The sequence below is a fragment of the Dreissena polymorpha genome, chromosome 12 (genome assembly GCF_020536995.1).
Source record: "Dreissena polymorpha isolate Duluth1 chromosome 12, UMN_Dpol_1.0, whole genome shotgun sequence".
Lineage (NCBI taxonomy): Eukaryota > Metazoa > Mollusca > Bivalvia > Myida > Dreissenidae > Dreissena > Dreissena polymorpha.
In genome coordinates this window covers 33,399,524-33,418,712 of record NC_068366.1, presented here as the reverse complement: position 1 = coordinate 33,418,712, position 19,189 = coordinate 33,399,524, and the positions used below count along the sequence as shown (strand labels likewise).

Below are 19,189 nucleotides of genomic sequence, written 5' to 3'. Positions count from 1 at the left end.
CAAATCTTCTGAGCAAGTGTCATGAAGATCGGAAAATAAATGTGGCCTCTAGAGTGTTAACAAGGTTTTACTAAAGCCATATTAGGAAAAATGCCCCGCCCCCTGGCAGCCATGTTTTTCAACCAACCCACATCATTTTCAAACTCGTCCAAGATATCATTGGGATGAATCTTCTGACCAAGTTTCATGAGGATCGGACAATAAATGTGGCCTCTAGTGTTTACAAGATTTTGCTATAGCCATATATAGCCATATAAGGAAAAATGCCCCGCCCCTTGGCAGCCATGTTTTTCAAGCAAACGTAACCATTTTCGAACTCATCCAAGATATCATTGAAACCAATCTTCTGACCAAATTTCATGTAGATTGGACAATAAATGTGGCCTCTAGAGAGTGAACAAGGCAAATGTTGATGTCGACAACGGACAACGCACGACGGACAAAAGGCGATCACAAAAGCTCACCATGAGCACGTTGTGCTCAGGTGAGCTAAAAAGGTAATTATGGTCAGTACATCTCTTTCTTAAAGAAAAGTAATTATTGTCAGTACATCTCTTTCTTAAAGAAAAGTAATTATGGTCAGTACATCTCTTTCTTAAAGAAAAGTAATTATGGTCCGTACATCCCTTTAGTAAAAAAAAAAGTAGCTATGGTCAAGAAATCCCTTTCTTAAAGAATAGCAATAATGGTCCATACATCCCTTTTTTACAAAAAAGTAATAAGGGTTGGGTTTCCCTTAAAAAATGCAATTATGGTTTGCACATATCTTTCTTACAGAAAAGTTATTCATTTTAAATTTGCCTCATGCAAATGAGAGTTAACATTTGTGGTAGTTGTCCCTTTTTTCGAAAAAAAGTAAAATCCTAAGAAAGGCTTCACAATTATTAATATTATATATGATTATCAATTTAGAAAATAGTCTTTTAAACAATTGTTATTTGTAATATATATCATTAAAGAAATCAAATATGCATTTAAACAACCATGTATATGTTGGTTCCTTCTTGCCAATAGAAGATAATTTACCGTTAACAATTATTTATATTTTTCTGACAGATACCAAGAACAGGCTTGGTATTCCAATCGTGTACCCATATAACCAAGTAAGCAACTTCATAGCACAATAACATTCAATTTACTTAAAGAAAGCACAAATGAAGTGGGGAGACTCTCAGTTACTGTACTAACTTGTCTCTAATGCCAACTCTCAGTTACTGTACTAACTTGTCTCTAATGCCAACTCTCAGTTACTGTACTAACTTGTCTCTAATGCCGATCTGTTTCTTGCAATCTTTGATTTCTTGTACTGCCTCAGTCAGCCCATATTCGCCCTGTCATTGGACACAATCCTTTATTTTACACACATATCACATAGAAACTTTTCAGTATATAGTCCAGTATAAAATAGTATTAGCTTTATTTAATTTTTTTAATAAAACACCTTTCACATAAAATGAGATTTTACAATAGCAAAATCATAACTAAAAGATGATAAACCTTTAAGAATATTTTTAACAAGACTATTGCCAAGCAATAAAAGTCCCCTACCTGCTCCACCATTGTCAGAAATTCCACCATTGTCAGAACAATTTTTTTATTTGTTGCAATAGCAACCACAATTTTTGACGTAGGAACAAAGTGAAATACCGTGCATAATGTCCATATTGCCATCTATCCATGTTCCAAGTTTCATGAAAAAATATTAAGAACTTTTAAAGTTATCGCAGGATCCAGAAAAACACCATTTTCAGCAGTATTTCTAGTCTATTTGTTGCTATAGCAACCAAAATTTTAGACATAGGAACAAAATGAAATGACGTGCATGATGTCCATATCGCCATCTATCCATGTTGCAAGTTTCATGAAAAAATATTAAGAACTTTTAAAGTTATAGCAGGATCCAGAAAACCACCATTTTCAGCATTATTTGTAGTCTATTTGTTGCCATAGCAACCACAATTTTTGACGTAGGAACAAAATGAAATGACGTGCATAATGTCCATATTGCCATCTATCCATATTCCAAGTTTCATGAAAAAATATTCAGAACTTTTTGAGTTATCGCAGGATCCAGAAAAAACACCATTTTCAGCAGTATTTCTAGTCTATTTGTTGCCATAGCAACCACAATTTTTGACGTAGGAACAAAATGAAATGACGTGCATAATGTCCATATTGCCATCTATCCATGTTTCAAGTTTCATGAAAAAATATTCTGAACTTTTAAAGTTATTGCAGGATCCAGAAAAAAACACCATTTTCAGCAGTATTTCTAGTCTATTTGTTGCCATAGCAACCACAATTTTTGATGTAGGAACAAAATGAAATGACGTGCATAATGTCCATATTGCCATCTATCCATATTCCAAGTTTCATGAAAAAATATTAAGAACTTTTAGAGTTATTGCAGGATCCAGAAAAAACACCATTTTTAGCAGTATTTCTAGTCTATTCGTGCCGTAGCAACCACAATTTTTGACGTAGGAACAAAATGAAATGACGCGCATAATGTCCATATTGCCATCTATCCATATTCCAAGTTTCATGAAAAAATATTAAGAACTTTTAGAGTTATCGCAGGATCCAGAAAAAAAAACACCATTTTCAGCAGTATTTCTAGTCTTTTTGTTGCCATAGCAACCACAATTTTTGACGTAGGAACAAATTGAAATGATGTGCATAATGTCCATATTGCCATCGATCCATGTTGCAAGTTTCATGAAAAAATATTAAGAACTAAAAGAGTTATCGCAGGATTCAGAAAAGTGTGACGGACTGACGGATACAAAACCATAAGTCCCCTGCGGTGAAACCGGTAGAGGACTAAAAGTAACTTTTTGTATAACAGAGGGGGTAATCATGTGATAAACAAGATTGCAACATCCATACAGAGACAGGTATTTTTCACCATTTTATACACTTTTTTACTTTTATTAATTGTTAAAATGCCACTCACTTTCCAGCCATATCCACAAGAAAGTGATAAGCATTTATAACGTATTAATATTTGCTCTATATCTCACAACTTCTCGCTGCAAAATTTCTTAGTAGGCCACAAAATTACAGATCCCGCTAAGGAAATACGCAGCGAATAAAGTCGAGATAAAGAGCGAATATTAATATGATATAAACGCTATATGTATAATAATTAACAATAATTTTAAGAGTTAAAACAGGACAAAAATAAATGATTTCTCAGTAACCTGGGCGATGGATAACCTATAAAACATGACCCAGAATATATCTGTGTACTTACAGCCTCATACTGTCTCATCCTCTCCAGAGCGTCAGTCAGCTCCTTGTCCTTGGCCTTTGCATCATTCTCAGCCTGGTCACAAAAAGAGATTACTATATATAAGTTGCGTTCTGAGAAAACTGGGTTTAATGCATGTGCGTAAAGTGTCATCCCAGATTAGCCTGTGCAGTCTTCCTTGAAACTAAAAATACCATAAAAGCGGAAAGTGTTGTCCCTGATTAGCCTGTGCGGACTGCACAGGCTAATCTGGGACGACACTTTACGCACATGCATTAAGCCCAGTTTTCTCAGAACAAGACACATATATGTATAGCTTTGATTTTGAGAGCCTTGCTCAGGGAAAAAGGGTTTAATGCACTTGCGTACAGTTTTACCCAGATTAGCCTGCTCAGTCTACACAGACTTATAAGGGCTGACACTTTCTTTTTAACTGGATTTTTCACTAAACAGAGAGACTTCCTTGTAACAAAAAATACCATATAAGCGGAAAGTGTCATGCTGATTTACCTGTGCAGACTGCACAGGCTAATCTGAGATGATATTTAACACCAATGTTTTAAGCTAAAACCATAACCATAAAAAATGCTCATATGTATTGCTATAATTAAATATTATTCAGACAAATTACCGGTAAGTTCACAGATGAATTTAAACATAATTATAATGATAAAAGTTAACGTTAAATACAGTCATGTCAAATTTGAGGGAAAACCTACAGTATTGATACATAATAGGGACACAGCAGTTTCCCTCAACCCCAACAAATATAAGCAGACTAAGGAATAAACTGCATAGTAATCAGTTTGACATAGATGAAAAAGACGTTTCCATGTTAAAAATATGTTACATTGTAGATTCAGACATAATATAAATGGGCCGAGCTCACCTAGACACTTTCCACCTAAACTGCATTTTTGCTAACAAGAGACTGTCTTTAAACAAAAATTACCATAAAATGTAAAGTGTCGTCCCTGATTAGACTGTGTTGACTGCACAGGCTAATCTGGGACGACACTTTACGCACATGCATTAAACCCCCTTTTCACAGAGCACGGCTCAAATTACTACCACATTGCAGCCATTCCGGTACATACCAGCCTGACATCTCTCTCAAACTCCTTGTTCTTGTTCTGCTCATGCTCCACCTTCTCTTTCAGCTCTCTGATCACCAGCTGCTGCCTCTCCACTGCCGGGCCCTTACCAGCTGGAAACATACAATACATTAGCCCCGATGTACGAGAATGGGATCTTATGCATGTGTGTGAAGTGTCTTTCCAGTTTAGCCTGTGCAGTGTGCACAGGCTAATCAGGGGACAACACTTTCTGCTTTTATGGAATGTTTCATTAAAAGGAAATCTCTTTCAAACAAAAATCCAGTCTAGAGCTGATAAGCCTCGGGGAAATGCCAAGATAATCTGGGACTACACTTTATGCACATGCATTAAGTCCTGTTTTTCCCTCTAATGAGGCTCATGTATGGAGGTTAAACCTTGACAACTCAGGAACAAAGTTTGACACGCATGCAGTCCCTTAGAAAATTGACTTAAATTTAAGACCTTTCCATATAGATTCATTAACTTTAAGCTTACTTTTCAACCTTATGATACTGATGAGCAGCAAATAACATAAAACCTGAAGAAACTGCATACAGCCATTTTCACTAAGATTCTTAGCAGGTAAGGGTTAACTACAGTTCGAGCCCCAGAAGAGAGAATCATTTTTTTTAATGGGTTATATCGTCAAAGTGTCTATTAGAGTATTAAATGCTATCATTCTCTAACACTTCAAGCTATCTCAAATTAATAGCATTATGAATGACAGTCCGAATCAGCTTTTTCACAGCCAACTTTGGATTTTGAAGTGTGACCTTATCCTTTGCGGTAAGGAGACGCATTTATCACGCAAGTAATCTACTTATGATTTGCAATGTAATTTTAAATTCCATCAATCACTAACATTTCTTTAGCTGAATTTAATAATATGTACCCATCAGCTTCTTTGGCAAATTGCAGAGTAGGCCCTTACAAAAACTGTACAAGGACAAAATCATAAACAGTAATAAGCCTTACTTTTCTCCACCATGGCTTTCAGGTCCTCCAGCATTGCGGCATTGTTGTCGATGTCGTCAGCGTACTGGCGTATCTGCTCTGCCAGCTCCTCTATCGTCTTGTCCTTCTCACGTATGACCTTGGTGAGGGCCGCAACAGAGGCTTTGTCACTGTCCATGTTGGCGGCTATCACCTGCTCTCGCAAGCGGAATATCTGGTCCTGCTGCTCCAGTATTGTATGGTCTTTGTCTTCCAGGATAAGCTGAGCATAGGGGAATAGAATAAAATTTATTTCAGATGATTCCGTAATTGATATAATTAGCTGTGTGTGGATGGATCATTTGTGATAAATACTCTCTGGCTTGCAAAGGCTGATAAGCTTTCTGCCATGCAATGGTTGACAAGCCTTCTGGCTTGCAAAGGCTGATAAGCCTTCTGGCTTGCAAAGGCTGATAAGCTTTCCGCCTTGCAATGGTTAATAAGCCTTATGTCTATCTTTGGCTGATACGCCCTGGCTGATAAGCCACACATGTCTAAGTATATTCTGTCAAATACAATTAAAGATGAGCTAAAATAAAAAAACATGCCATGGAATGCAAAAGAAATAAAACAATAGTTTATATGTGATATATTTACTAAGCAACTTAGCTTTTATTTAAATTATGACTCACTTTGAGGATTAATCATATATGCAAAATGAGCAATTAAAAGTATTTTGAAGAAGACATGTTACGGTACTCACTTTCCATTCCTCTATCTTGTTATTTACAGCAACCATGATTTCATCATCAGCATCTGTCTTGGACGCCAACTGCTCGGTCAAATCAGCCACCTGTCAAATAAACACACAAACAAATATGAGTTAAATATCAAAACTCTTTTACATAAGTATGCCCATGCAAGCCCCAACAAAACGTGCAACAGATGTATCACTCTTTAGTTGTTATTGGAGTTCATTCAAACTTCAGCGCCCAATTTGTGTGCACTTGTTTACATAAAAATATCCTAATAATGGTGACAATTATGTTCAGAAAGATGGCTTTAACATTAAAATGGGCAAAAAACGTTGAAGAACACATAAATAACAAAACATGTTTGGTGATAGTGATCCTATTAAGGCATGTGGGATCGAAATAAGCACAGCGTGCAAACCCTGCACAAGCCTTTTTCAAATTCTCTGTTAAAAACATGTTCTGTGTGTCATATAATCCTATGAGCCTCCATTTGGGAAAAATGGACTTAATGCATGTGTGTTAAGTATTGTCCTAGATTGAGCCTGTGCAGTAGGCACAGGCTAATCAGTGACAACACTTCCCCCTTAACTGGATTTTCATTTAGAGGAGACTGCTTATAAATGAAAAATTCCATAAACACTAAAAGTATTGTCCAGCACAGGCTAATCTGAGGCAACACTTTACACACATGCATTCAGCACAATGTTCCATGAACAAAGCTCATATTTTAAAAATCTGGCTTGCTTGCTCAAAAAGCTTATTTAAATTATTGCTTGAAGTGTGTAAAAAGTTTTCCTTACCTTTGATCTCAGAATCTCATTGTCCTCTCGTAGCTTATCCTGTACAGAGTCGCTCTGCTGCAGAACAATCTGAAAGATATAACATATATTCGAGTATGCTTTATATCCCTTATACTATCCCCAGAATATCAAGAAATACCAGTTTTATACCAAAGATATAGTCAGTTTTTATTATTTAAGAATATATATATACTTGTATATTTGGGAATTGTTGTATGGTTTGCTTCATTTGAACTGCTTCCTAGGCATAAAATCCAAACCTGGAAGCAACACATTTGTACTTTTGGTCAAATTCTTACAAGACCAATTCTTAGTTTGGCAAATTAAAAAACAAATGTCAATCATAACAAAAAGAAAGGATACATTACCTATAACAAAATAAAAAAACACACACTAATATCATTTAACATCAATTCAATTAAGTACAATCATCAATCAGACATTTATCAAAATTTGAACAACTATCTCAATGTTTTACTTATCCTTTTCTCACTCAGAGGCAAAGTGAAAATTGCTATTTGCAACCAGCATAAATCCAGAACAGGCTGTGAGTAACTTTTCATTGGTGTTTGCTGCTCATCAGGATCTTAAGGTTTGAAATAAAGCCTCTAAAACTTGAATCTATTAAGAAAAGTCTTTGAATTAATTTGATTTTCTAAGGGCTTCCAACCCGCTAATATGCGTATCTGAGTGGTAAAGGGTTAAGTTGATAACTATATAGCCCTTTATCAAAGTCTGAACATTTGTCATAAGTATTCAATAAAGCCAATAAGGGATCTTGAACATTTGTCTCAAGTATTCAATTAAGCCAATTACTGAACTTGAACATTTGTCTCAAGTATTCAATTAAGCCAATTACTGAACTTGAACATTTGTCTCAAGTATTCAATTAAGCCAATTACTGAACTTGAACATTTGTCTCAAGTATTCAATTAAGCCAATTACTGAACTTGTACATTTGTCTCAAGTATTCAATTAAGCCAATTACTGAACTTGAACATTTGTCTCAAGTATTCAATTAAGCCAATTACTGAACGTGTACATTTGTCTCAAGTATTCAATTAAACCAATCACTGAACTTGAACATTTGTCTAAAGTGCTCCATTAAGCTGATCACAGACCTAGAGTTTTTATCATAAGTGTTCACTTAAGCTAATCACAGACCTTGAGTTTTTATCTCAAGTGTTCACTTAAGCTGATCACAGACCTAGAGCTTTCATCTCAAGAGTTCACTTAAGCTGATCACAGATCTAGAGCTTTTGTCTCAAGTGTTCACTTAAGCTGATCACAGACCTAGAGCTTTTATCTCAAGTGTTCAATTAAGCTGATCACAGACCTAGAGCTTTTATCTCAAGTGTTCACTTAAGCTGATCACAGACCTAGAGCTTTTATCTCAAGTGTTCACTTAAGCTGAGCACAGACCTAGAGCTTTTATCTCAAGTGTTCACTTAAGCTGATCACAGACCTAGAGCTTTTATCTCAAGTGTTCACTTAAGCTGATCACAGACCTAGAGCTTTTATCACAAGTGTTTACTTAAGCTGATCACAGACCTAGAGCTTTTATTTCAAGTGTTTACTTAAGCTGATCACAGACCTAGAGCTTTTATCTCAAGTGTTCACTTACATGTAAGCTGATCACAGACCAAAAGCTTTTATTTCAAGTGTTCACTTAAGCTGATCACAGACCTAGAGCTTTTATCCCAAGTGTTCACTTAAGCTGATCACAGACCTAGAACTTTTATCTTGAGTGTTCACTTAAGCTGATTACAGACCTAGAGTTTTTATCTCAAGTGTTCACTCAAGCTGATCAAAGACCCAGAACTTTTATCTTAAGTGTTCACTTAAGCTGATTACAGACCTAGAGCTTTTATCTCAAGTGTTCACTCAAGCTGATCACAGACCCAGAGCTTTTATCTCTAGTGTTTACTTAAGCTGATCACAGACCTAGAGCTTTTATCTCAAGTGTTCACTTAAGCTGATCACAGACTTTGAATCTTTATCTCAAGTGTTCAGTTAAGCTGATCACAGACCTAGAGCTTTTATCTTAAGTGTTCACTTAAGCTGATCACAGACCTAGAGCTTTTATCTCAAGTGTTTACTTAAGCTGATCACAGACCTAGAGCTTTTATCTCTAAAGTTAACATTTTGTGATCACCGACCTTGAGCTTGGCGCAATCCTCTGTGACTTTCTCCATCTCTGTGATGGCTGTGAGGAGCTTTCCATTGAGGTCCTCCACTTGCTTGTTCAGTATGTCTCGCTCATCTGTCAGGTTCTGCATTTCAAACAATATCATCAGGTCATAAAATACAAGAAAAATATGGAAAATACAAACAAACCACTTTGGTAGTACTTTTACGATCATTAAAAAACTTGTTTCTTCAGTTAACTTTTTATAGTAATGGTGAGTTTAATTTAACAACACCCACCAAAGAAAGGTCTCTATAAAGGCTGTCCAATAAAGGATGCCTACCTGAAGTTCCTCCATGGCCTCAGACAGGTCCTTGTTCTTCTTCTTCAGCTTGGTGACCATGTCAGTGTCAGCCGAGTCCGGCAACTTCCTCTGGGATTGCAGCTGCAGCTTGTACTCCGTGATGTCCTGGCGCTGCTGGTCATTCTGCACAAGAAAACTGGGCTTAATGCATGTGCATAAAGAGTTGTCCCGGATTAGCCTGAGCAGTAAACACAGGCTAATCAGGGATAACACTTTCCCTTTAATGGAAAAAATAGTCATTCTGAACAAAAACACGTTCAAGAGTAAAACTCAGCCCATTATCTGCTGATCGTACCATTCATTTGGTATATCAGAAGAATAGGCTTGGAATTTATTTGTAAACAACTTCAGAGTGAAATGTATCAAAATCTTTAGGTGGACATGGCCCAGTATCATGAACATTCTTAATTCTCATTTTTCTTACATCAACTTATAAGATGTGATTAAAGTTTCCACTTAGCTGAGTATTTAAAATGTCAGTCAGCTCACAGACAATCTCAAATATGAGCTATAACAATCTGCACATATTCCTCCTCAAACCGCATAACGGGTTCCAATGCTCGACTGCGGGTGCAGTTTTGAATAAATGAAAGATTGTCACAGTGACCTTGACCTTTGACCTAGTGACCCCAAAAATGGGTGTGGTGTGTAGAACTCATCAAGGTGCATCTACATATGAAGTTTCAAAGTTGTAGGTGGAAGCACTTTGATTTTAGAGCCAATGTAAAGGTTCTAGCATGACGCCGGCGGACGGCAGACGGCAGATGACGAGCTGGCTATGACAATACCTTGGGTTTTCTCGGAAAACAGCCGAGCTAAAAATTCAGTCAACCTCATACCTAAAAAAACTGTAAACAATAAATTTAGCATGACAACCAAACTCATCTGAAAAATTATCAGCAAAACTCAAAGCTGAGTCAGAATATTGACTTTTTGTTACTAGACCCAAGACTCAGCAAAAAATATATGAGCTGTGCTCTGTGAAAAAGGGGTTTAATGCATGTGCGTAAAGTGTCATCGCAGATTAGCCTGTGCAGTCTTCACAGGCTAATCAGGGACAACACTTTCAGCAAAAAAATAGATTTTTGCTAAGAAAGACTTTCTTGAAACGAAAAATATAATAAAAGCAGAAAGTGTTGTCCCTGAATATCATGTGCGGACTGCACAGGCTAATCTGGGACGGCACTTTACGCACATGCATTTATCCCCTTTTCACAGAACACGGCTCATATACATCACAACATGCAGATCATATGTAAAAATTGGCTGATCAATTATGTCAAGTCTCTTAAGAATGTAATCAGGTGTTACCAAGAAGAAGTGCAAACAAGGTAAGTTAAAGGGAGATAAGTCTGCCCAATATATGTAGCTTGAGACAGAAGAATACATGTGTACTTTAGAAGGGCTTTTTTTTTATTAACTTTAAACTTTTCAAAGTCTTTTTTAATAATTTCTGTGATATTTAAACAGTCAAGAATGTTTAAAACCCATGAGGTTTACATTTAACAGTTTTTTCATTCATCTAAAATCAATAATTTTTTATTTACAAAAAACAAGATTTAAGTACCGTTCAACAATAAGATGCTTATGGATTACCTGAAAGATTTTATGAATATCCTTACAGCACATCTTAATTACAAATGCCAAGCAGATTGTTCGATTGTGTACTTTTTATGAGCCTCATTCTGCAAAAACTGGGCTTAATGCATGAGCTTAAAGTATTGTACCCGATAAGCCTGTGCAGTCGACACAGGTTAATCAGGGACGACACTTTCCCCATAAACTAGATTTTCGCTTTAAAAGGACTTCCTTTAAACGAAAAATTCCATAAAAGTGGACAGTGTTGTCCCATGAGTAGTCTGCCCATGGATTAACCCCATTTTTACCACAGCGCGGCTCATATGAGTCGCATTCTGAGCATAATGCTTGTGCGTAAAGTGTCGTCCCAGATAAGCTTGTGCAGTGGTTACAAGTTAATCAGGGATGACACTTTCGGCTTTTATGACATTTTTCGTTTAAATGAAGTCTCTTCTAAGCAAAAATCCAATTTTGGCGGAAAGAGTACTGCACAGGCTAATCTGGGACGACACTTAACGCACATGGATTAACCCCATTTTTACCACAGCTCGGCTCATATCTCAACATGTGACTCACCTCCTCCCTGAGCTCCTTGAGCTGCTTCTCCACTTCTGCGATACGCTCACTGTACTGTAATAGACATGAAATAAAACATTAACACACTAATTCTTCAGATTAGTTGTCTTGATTGAAAACTCATATAATTTTGTTCTTGTTGCTGTTCCTTTTAAAGTGTTTTTTTTCTTACAGAGTGTACCATTGCGACTAAGTCCCAGTGCATGATAATTTTTAAGACACCTTTACTGATTAATACCTTTAATATGTAAAAATATTCAACATGATGCAAAATTAACATTTAGTCATATATTTCTTCACTTTTTCCAACACAAAATGACAAGCTTGAAGTTCTTTGATTCTTTTCTTTCAGGCATTTAAAGGGTAAGCTTCATCCATCCCCACCCCCCAAAAATATTGGGTATCACTCTCTAGCACTTACTGCAGTCACTTTCTTGACGCATATGTGCAGCAACCCTTACACTTTTGCAATTAAAACAGTCAGCTCTGCGAAATGAATACCCATAAGATGTGGTCAGAAATTCCTTAATCTACTGTAATGACTCTAAGTTTTCGGACACTTAAAAATAATTTTCAAAATACAGGTGTCCAAAATTTAGAGAAATAAAATACAGGTGTTCAAAAATTGAGAGACACTAAAAATATTGCAGTGACAATCGGATATGGGTATGCAATATGTATAGCGTCAATTATTTCAACAAATAAAAGCATGAGCTTTTTAAAAAATCATGGCGTATAGTATAACTACTTTTATACATGTGTCACTTTAAGCTGTCGGGTGAAACCTTTTTCTATAACAGGTAAATATTAATTTACAAAACAATGCTAATTTTATGGTGCATTGCCTTAAGGCATTTGTCTGCCAGATTTTATGACCTTAATCCAGTTGTTAAAACTCATGATAAAAATGTCAAGCGCAACAGGGCATATTTCTTGTCCGGCAAAATTCTTTGCGGTCCGGCGAAGTTTCCAATATCGCTGGTCATTGTGACAGGCAAAACAAACTATGACTAAATACCGAAAAAGTCTAATACTTGCCAAAAGAACGAAAAATCACATTAAAATATCTCTTTTCGTGAATTTCGAACCTTTTTGTCATTAAGAACACTAATGCGCCACTAGTTTTTAAGAGTGCTCTCCATTTGTTTTTGTATTTTTACATATGAAGTTTCAAAGTCAATTTTATTGGTCCTACATATTACCATCTATCCAATTACAAAGGTTGTAACAAAAAACTACACGTGAAGGAAAAAGACAGACAGCAAATTTACAGATGCCACATCAACATCGTCAGCTTCTTTGGTAATCCAATCAGATTGTGAATCGGAACCAAGTATTGTCAAGTCGGTGCCTGAGAATGCAACCATGCAGCATAGGCGCTTGATGTCAATGACAATGTTTTTTTATTTAATTTTTTTTTTTTCCCTGTACCCGTTGTTTATTATAATGCATACACATACTAAATTAATAAAAATCTTCCGACAAAACGTCTTCTTAAAAAAAGATAGTTCGACTATGTATGTATAGATGTCAATATATATGTACATAGTCAAACTATCTTTTTTTTAAGAATTTTGTCAGAAGATTTTTATTAATTTAGTATGTGTATGCATTATAATAAACAACGGGTAACTAAAAAAACAAATAAATAAATTTAAAAAAATTGTGATTGACATCGAGCGCCTATGTCATGCAGCAGCCTCATTATACCATGGACAATGAGATTGTAAAACTGCGTGACGAAGACTCTGATTGTGATTTTGATAATGGTCTCCACTTTCAGGATGAAAACGGCAAAACCAATCGTGCTATGTTATTTTGTGTTGAGTCTGACTAGAATTAAAGCTGTTATAGCTGTTGTCCTGCTAACTTCTCCATCATACATTTTAATCACTAGAACACAATCGCAAGTATTTCGTTTTTCTTTATCGAGTGTACTTATAGTCTTATACACAGGCTGCACATTGTAATATATTTGACCTTGAAGGATGACCTTGACCTTCACCTTTTACCACTCAAAATGTTCAGCTCTATGAGATACACATGCATGCCAAATATCAAGTTGCTATCTTCAATAGTGAAAAAGATATGGCCAATGTTAAAGTTTTTTTCGGACGGACGGACAGACAGACTGACATACACACATACTGACATACACACATACTGACATACTGACTGACGGACAGTTCAACTGCTATATGCCACCCTACCGGGGGCATAAAAATAAATCATAAAATTTAGAGTAATTTATTGTTAACTAAATACTGTATGTCAGAAAATAAAGAGTCATGAAAAATATTAATTTGGCTAAAAACGGGGTTGCCTAAAAATTAAGAGTGTCTGAAAACTGAAAAATAATAACATTGGTCCATTAAAACTATCAAGCTAACCCTTACCAGCTGTGAAGCAAAGTTAAAGTGACTATAAGTGACCAGCATAAAACAAGACAAGCTGACCATTGACTCGCAAGCTGTTCTAGCTTTATGTTTAAGAGCTGAGCGGTTATGTCCTTACTGTTTTAACCACATTGTTGTTGTCAAGGATGAGCATCATGTTTTATTTGATTGTAAAAAGTACTCAGATATACGCTCATTCTATCTGCCTAATATACAACCCAATACTTTTACAGTTAATAGATTTTACAATTTACTAAACTCTAGAAGAAATTATGAAATTCTAGCTGTTTGTAAGCTGATAAATAATATAATGAGGAGATAGTACATGTATTAATATAATGAAGATAAGTAATACTTATTATCAATAAATAGTACACTTATCGTAGTATGTCAACTTTGTACACCAATTTGTTTTCATTTGAACCATTGTTTAGTTATATATAAAACTGCTTTTTTATTGTTCACACTCTGTCAGATAACAATCATAAATGTTTGTTCATCTATGCTTATATTCAAGTCTATGCATATGCATTTTGTTAAGGGCCAGTAGCCTTGAATCAGAGACTGAATAAACTTTAATAACTTTAATAGCTGTCTGCTGCTCTTCAGCACATCACATAAGGGATCGAAACCAATACTTTAAAATTTGAATATATCAAGAAAGGTCTTTAATTCAATTTGATTTTCTAAGAGACTAAAACTTTGTCAAAATGTGTATCTAAGGGATAAAGGGTTAAAATAAAATGTTTTTAACTGAAGTAAAGTAATTGAATAAAGCACACTGAGTCCCCATACTTTCTCTGCTGTCCTCCTCTCAGTGGAGAGCTCCTGTTTGAGATCCCTCATTTCTTGTTTGAGCTCCTCGTTCTGTTTGTCGAGGTCCTGCATCTCATCCCGGAACTTTCTGGACGTCAGGGTGCCACCACCTGAAGGCTCACCTCCATATTTCTGTGGGTTAGACAATCAGGACACATTTCAGTCTTGTTCTGGGAAAGCTGGGCTTAATGAATGCACGCTATGTGTCATCCTAGACTAGTCTGTACAGCCCACACAGGCTTATCAGGGACAACACTTTCTGCCTTAAACTGGAATTTGTTTACAAGAAACTTCCTGTAAATGAAAAATTCCATTATAGCTCATGGTATTGTCCCTTTTAAGCCTTTACAAACTGCAAAAGCTAATCTGGGAAAACCCTTAACGCAATAATTTTCTAATTTGCCGAGTAATTTTACGTCAACTCTATGGATAATTAAATTTTAGGTTGATTTTTATAGACTTTCATTTGGTGCCAATATTTAGTTGGGTTGACAACGAATATTCGGATATCAAATGAAGCTTAAATAATTTCATTATATTTCTGCACATTTTGGCCGATCTATAGAGTTGTCTATATAGTATTGAAATATCACATACAGATATCCAGATATGAAATCTGGCATCAATTGAAATCTCTAGTATCTATTAGTATATAGAAAAAGCACTTGTATTTTTGCACTTGTGCATACATTTTAATTTATGAAGTTTGTTGAAATAAAATTGTGTGCAACATTATGTTAGGAAAAAAAGTCAAAGTGAAACAATATAAACAACGCAATTAAACTGAATATGATATAAATGTAACAATAAGTACATTACTAAATAATACAAAAATTCTTCTTTTTCCCATATTTTTATAAAAGTGATATTATGGACATCTAACAGTAAATAGGTGTCTATCGCAACTGTTGTTTATTTTTGGTGTTTTCACTTCATATACACTTATATTTGTTAATGCAGCATCAACATAATTAAACAATATCACAGAAAGAGAAAAATAATCCATTTGAATATCAACCGTACTCTCGTTTTGACAACTGACGACAGAAATGATTCGATGTACAATGTGAGTCTAAATGTAATTTTCATGCAGATTCGTTCATACGACACAAAGACACAATTTTGTTTTACGGATCATTTCGGCTTAGAGGACTGGGTGAGTCATGTTAAATATAGAAAATAATAAACATTTGTTATAAACAACTGGTAGCAAGATGAGTTGTCGATAATTGGTCAGTTACCACATTTTAACTAATTATTTTGACCTGTTAATTTTTTTCAGCTCAATTCAACAGTGAACAATGCCCATAGTATCACTTTAATCTTAAAATCCTAGAAAAACTTTCATCACCACTTAATTTAAATACTGATTGTCGTTTATTGATTTTTTTTCATTTTCTGGGAAAATCATATTTCATGAAATAGGAAATCCTTACAAACCTCTAAATCTTGTATTTTCTTTTCAAGATCTTTTCTTTCTTTAATGAATTCTTGCTCTGAAATTAAGAAAACAATACTTGAAACATATTTGAGATTAACTACAATCCTTATGCACAGCTGATCAATGGTGGTGTTTGTCATAAAATATGTTTCTAAAATAAAACATCTGTTAAAGAAACAAGACAATGAATAAAATAACCGATGCTCCAATAAATGTTGGTTGTTAGCATCCAAGCTTCTTCATATTGCATCATAATGTCAATATCCCCAACAACAGTGAAGTGTTACCGGTATATAAAAAGGCCTAGTTTCTGTAGCAAAAGATCTGGAAAATCATTACTTGCCTGCCCTTCATTTTGTTGGCCAATACATAATATTTAACTTCTATAGCTTACACCTAGGCGCTCAACCAGAACTGTTTACCATACAAGAGGAAAAGTATTCTTCTTTAGATACAGCACTCCTTCTAAATAGAAGATTGTGTGCCGGCGCTTTTTAGTTAAGGGGTGAAACTGAACAAAGGCGCTCAGTTGGGTGTTAGTTAAAAATTAGTTAGATTGTAAGTGTTAACAGGTGGATAAGGAGGACAATGACAGGGTTTTGAAAACTTCTACTGTGGCTGCCTCATGTATGTGGGGAGGTAATGAATTCCATTGTATTACTGATCTTGGGTAGAATGAGAATTTATAAGAGAATTTATATTCTGGTTATTCCGCTGTACTGTAGGGTCTTAATTTTAAGTGTCATCACAAATTTCAAATTTACAATGCCTCATCGTACCTTTCTTCTTGTTTTGCTTGGTCTCCTTTTCAAGTTCATCCATCATTTCCTCCACCTGCTTGTTTCGGGAGTTCATGACCCCACGGGCCACAACAAACAGCTGCTTAAGCTTCCCTGCATCCTCGTCTTTTGGTTCATACTAGCAAACAGGTAAGAAAGTCAGATGGTAAAATAATTTTATTTGCCTCACCCACCTCCTTATCAGTTTTGTTATACTTGTGTGTGTTAAACAATGTTGTAGGTGAGTTAAGTACCATTTTCCAAAGAGTGTAGTAAAGAAGATAATGTTAATGTTAATAAATAGTTTTACATTTTATAATTACATATACAGTTTAATGTTAACACAGATATTTGTCACAATATTCTCTTATTCAATTAAATGTTTACACACATATTTGTCACAATATTCTCTATGTATTATTCACCAGGCACTGCCCCATGGCCTTTAAGCACAGGGCTACCACAGTTGATGAATGTCCAAATCAGCCATGTCAATGTGCCTGACTTTCCAAATACTATATTTATGTGTTTGTTTTAGGTTTGATTTTATGAAGCAATTAATATAGGAAACATACACAAAATTGAACCCATTGCCAAATGTGGTCTTTACCACTTTGCCTTAACAAAATTCTGCATAAGGACTGATTATTACCAATAAGTCTTCACAATTTGTTTTGAGAGTTAGGAAAATGTTACTCTGTAAATGAGATTGAGACTAAGTTTATAATAATGAGCCAGCATAAAAAACATTACTTTACTGAACATAGACATAAATCATGTTCAATAACTAACCTTTGACAAAGCATCATAGAAGTAATCAGCCTGATCATCCTTCAGATCGCCTTCCTGCGCGGCTGCCACTTTTCCCCAATCAAGGGGCGCCATTTTTTACTGTGACAATCTACCAGGAAAAAAGAAATTATTTTCTATGATACCATTGGACAATAAAGATAGTGTACTGTTAACAATCTGAGCCTGAACAGGGTATCTGTGGTATCTATTCTATCCTCATACATGTCAGAGTTTTTCAGGCCCAAAAATTGTCAGGACATTCGACCAAAAAGCCGGACACCTAAAATGAATAATCGTGCAACCTTTATTATAGTTAGTTATCAGTATATTACAACAAAAAACTCATTATTTCTGGCAAATATTGATGATAAATGTGTTTAAGAATTTCAAGAACACAAATATTATAACTTTATGGAAATAAACACGCATATGCATTGTGTGGATGATTTCATTAGGAGAATCTTTAGATATTGAGACGTAATGTGGATTCTGACCCTTTTAAAAGTAGGATCGCCGATAACGTCTAATTATTTGGACTAGTCAAAACAAAAGCAAGTTCTGTCATGACATGAAATGATGAATGGTCAATGAGACTGTGTCTGGTTTGCAACATTTGTCTCATTTCGATTGCAAAAAAATACACGAAAACAAACTATTTGATTGTGTTTGTCTAAGACACAACTTACGCAATCCAAATGTATGTCCGAAAACCTTGTGTTTCCAAGTTTAAATCAGTTTAGTAGTGCAAGTTCGGAATGTCCGCCATTTTTGTCAACATAAACACATTTGGAATACTTTTGTTATTTTCGTAATACATTAAATAACGACAAACTCAACGCAAGAAAATATTGTTGTGAGGTTACACACAGTACTAATTTTACTGTATACCGCATGTTCAGTTTGTAAGTCAACAAATGTTAAAACACACGAAAAAAATGTGCATCCACTGTTGTGGACTACAATCTACTGGATTACTATTTACCGAATATAGTCAATTGTACTGTACTGTTTCATATGCTGCTTTCTGGGCGTTACAATATCCCGTTATTAAGATCATTATTGCGACAATATCCATTCAGTATTGGTATAAATCATATTATAATGAATTATACGAGTTCAAGCTTTGTACTTTCAACCATATATTCCCAACATGATACTCTATTTACAAACATACCACAATGAGGAAGATGCCAACATTTTCAAAGGATGACACTCAGATTTTGAAGACTGAAAATAAAAATATTATATTTTGCCAAGTAAAATTACTTAGTTCTATACTGAAGACTGCTAATAGCCAACCCTCCCGTTGAATGACAAGCTTTCCCTCCAAGATCGGCGTCTCATAGTATGAGGCAGCGCTAAAAACTCGACCGTCACCACAGCGCAGTGGTTGGTACACGCGCCCGACTTAACATTGCCATACGGGTTCAGTTCCCGGTTGCGGCGCATTGTAAACTTCGTTATGTGGCCAAGAAACCGAA

The 19,189-nt window shown here is 35.4% G+C and overlaps 1 protein-coding gene across 1 annotated transcript in view; it reads right to left on the bottom strand.

The window, feature by feature from the left end:
• LOC127853680 (centrosomal protein of 290 kDa-like) overlaps positions 1 to 18,493 on the bottom strand; it is an 87,835-nt gene extending 69,342 nt beyond the window's left edge. Inside the window, exons 1-14 of the mRNA XM_052388380.1 lie at positions 18,395 to 18,493; positions 17,709 to 17,817; positions 16,917 to 17,055; positions 16,137 to 16,192; positions 14,676 to 14,828; positions 11,485 to 11,538; positions 9,310 to 9,453; positions 8,998 to 9,111; positions 6,839 to 6,907; positions 6,047 to 6,136; positions 5,326 to 5,566; positions 4,351 to 4,460; positions 3,257 to 3,328; positions 1,261 to 1,331 (exon numbers count right to left, since the gene is read on the bottom strand). Of these exons, the coding sequence (XP_052244340.1) occupies positions 1,261 to 1,331; positions 3,257 to 3,328; positions 4,351 to 4,460; positions 5,326 to 5,566; positions 6,047 to 6,136; positions 6,839 to 6,907; positions 8,998 to 9,111; positions 9,310 to 9,453; positions 11,485 to 11,538; positions 14,676 to 14,828; positions 16,137 to 16,192; positions 16,917 to 17,055; positions 17,709 to 17,801 (1,406 nt within the window). The 5' untranslated portion in view covers positions 17,802 to 17,817; positions 18,395 to 18,493. The remainder of the gene's footprint in view (positions 1 to 1,260; positions 1,332 to 3,256; positions 3,329 to 4,350; positions 4,461 to 5,325; positions 5,567 to 6,046; positions 6,137 to 6,838; positions 6,908 to 8,997; positions 9,112 to 9,309; positions 9,454 to 11,484; positions 11,539 to 14,675; positions 14,829 to 16,136; positions 16,193 to 16,916; positions 17,056 to 17,708; positions 17,818 to 18,394) is intronic.
• Between the last annotated feature and the right edge of the window lie 696 nt (positions 18,494 to 19,189).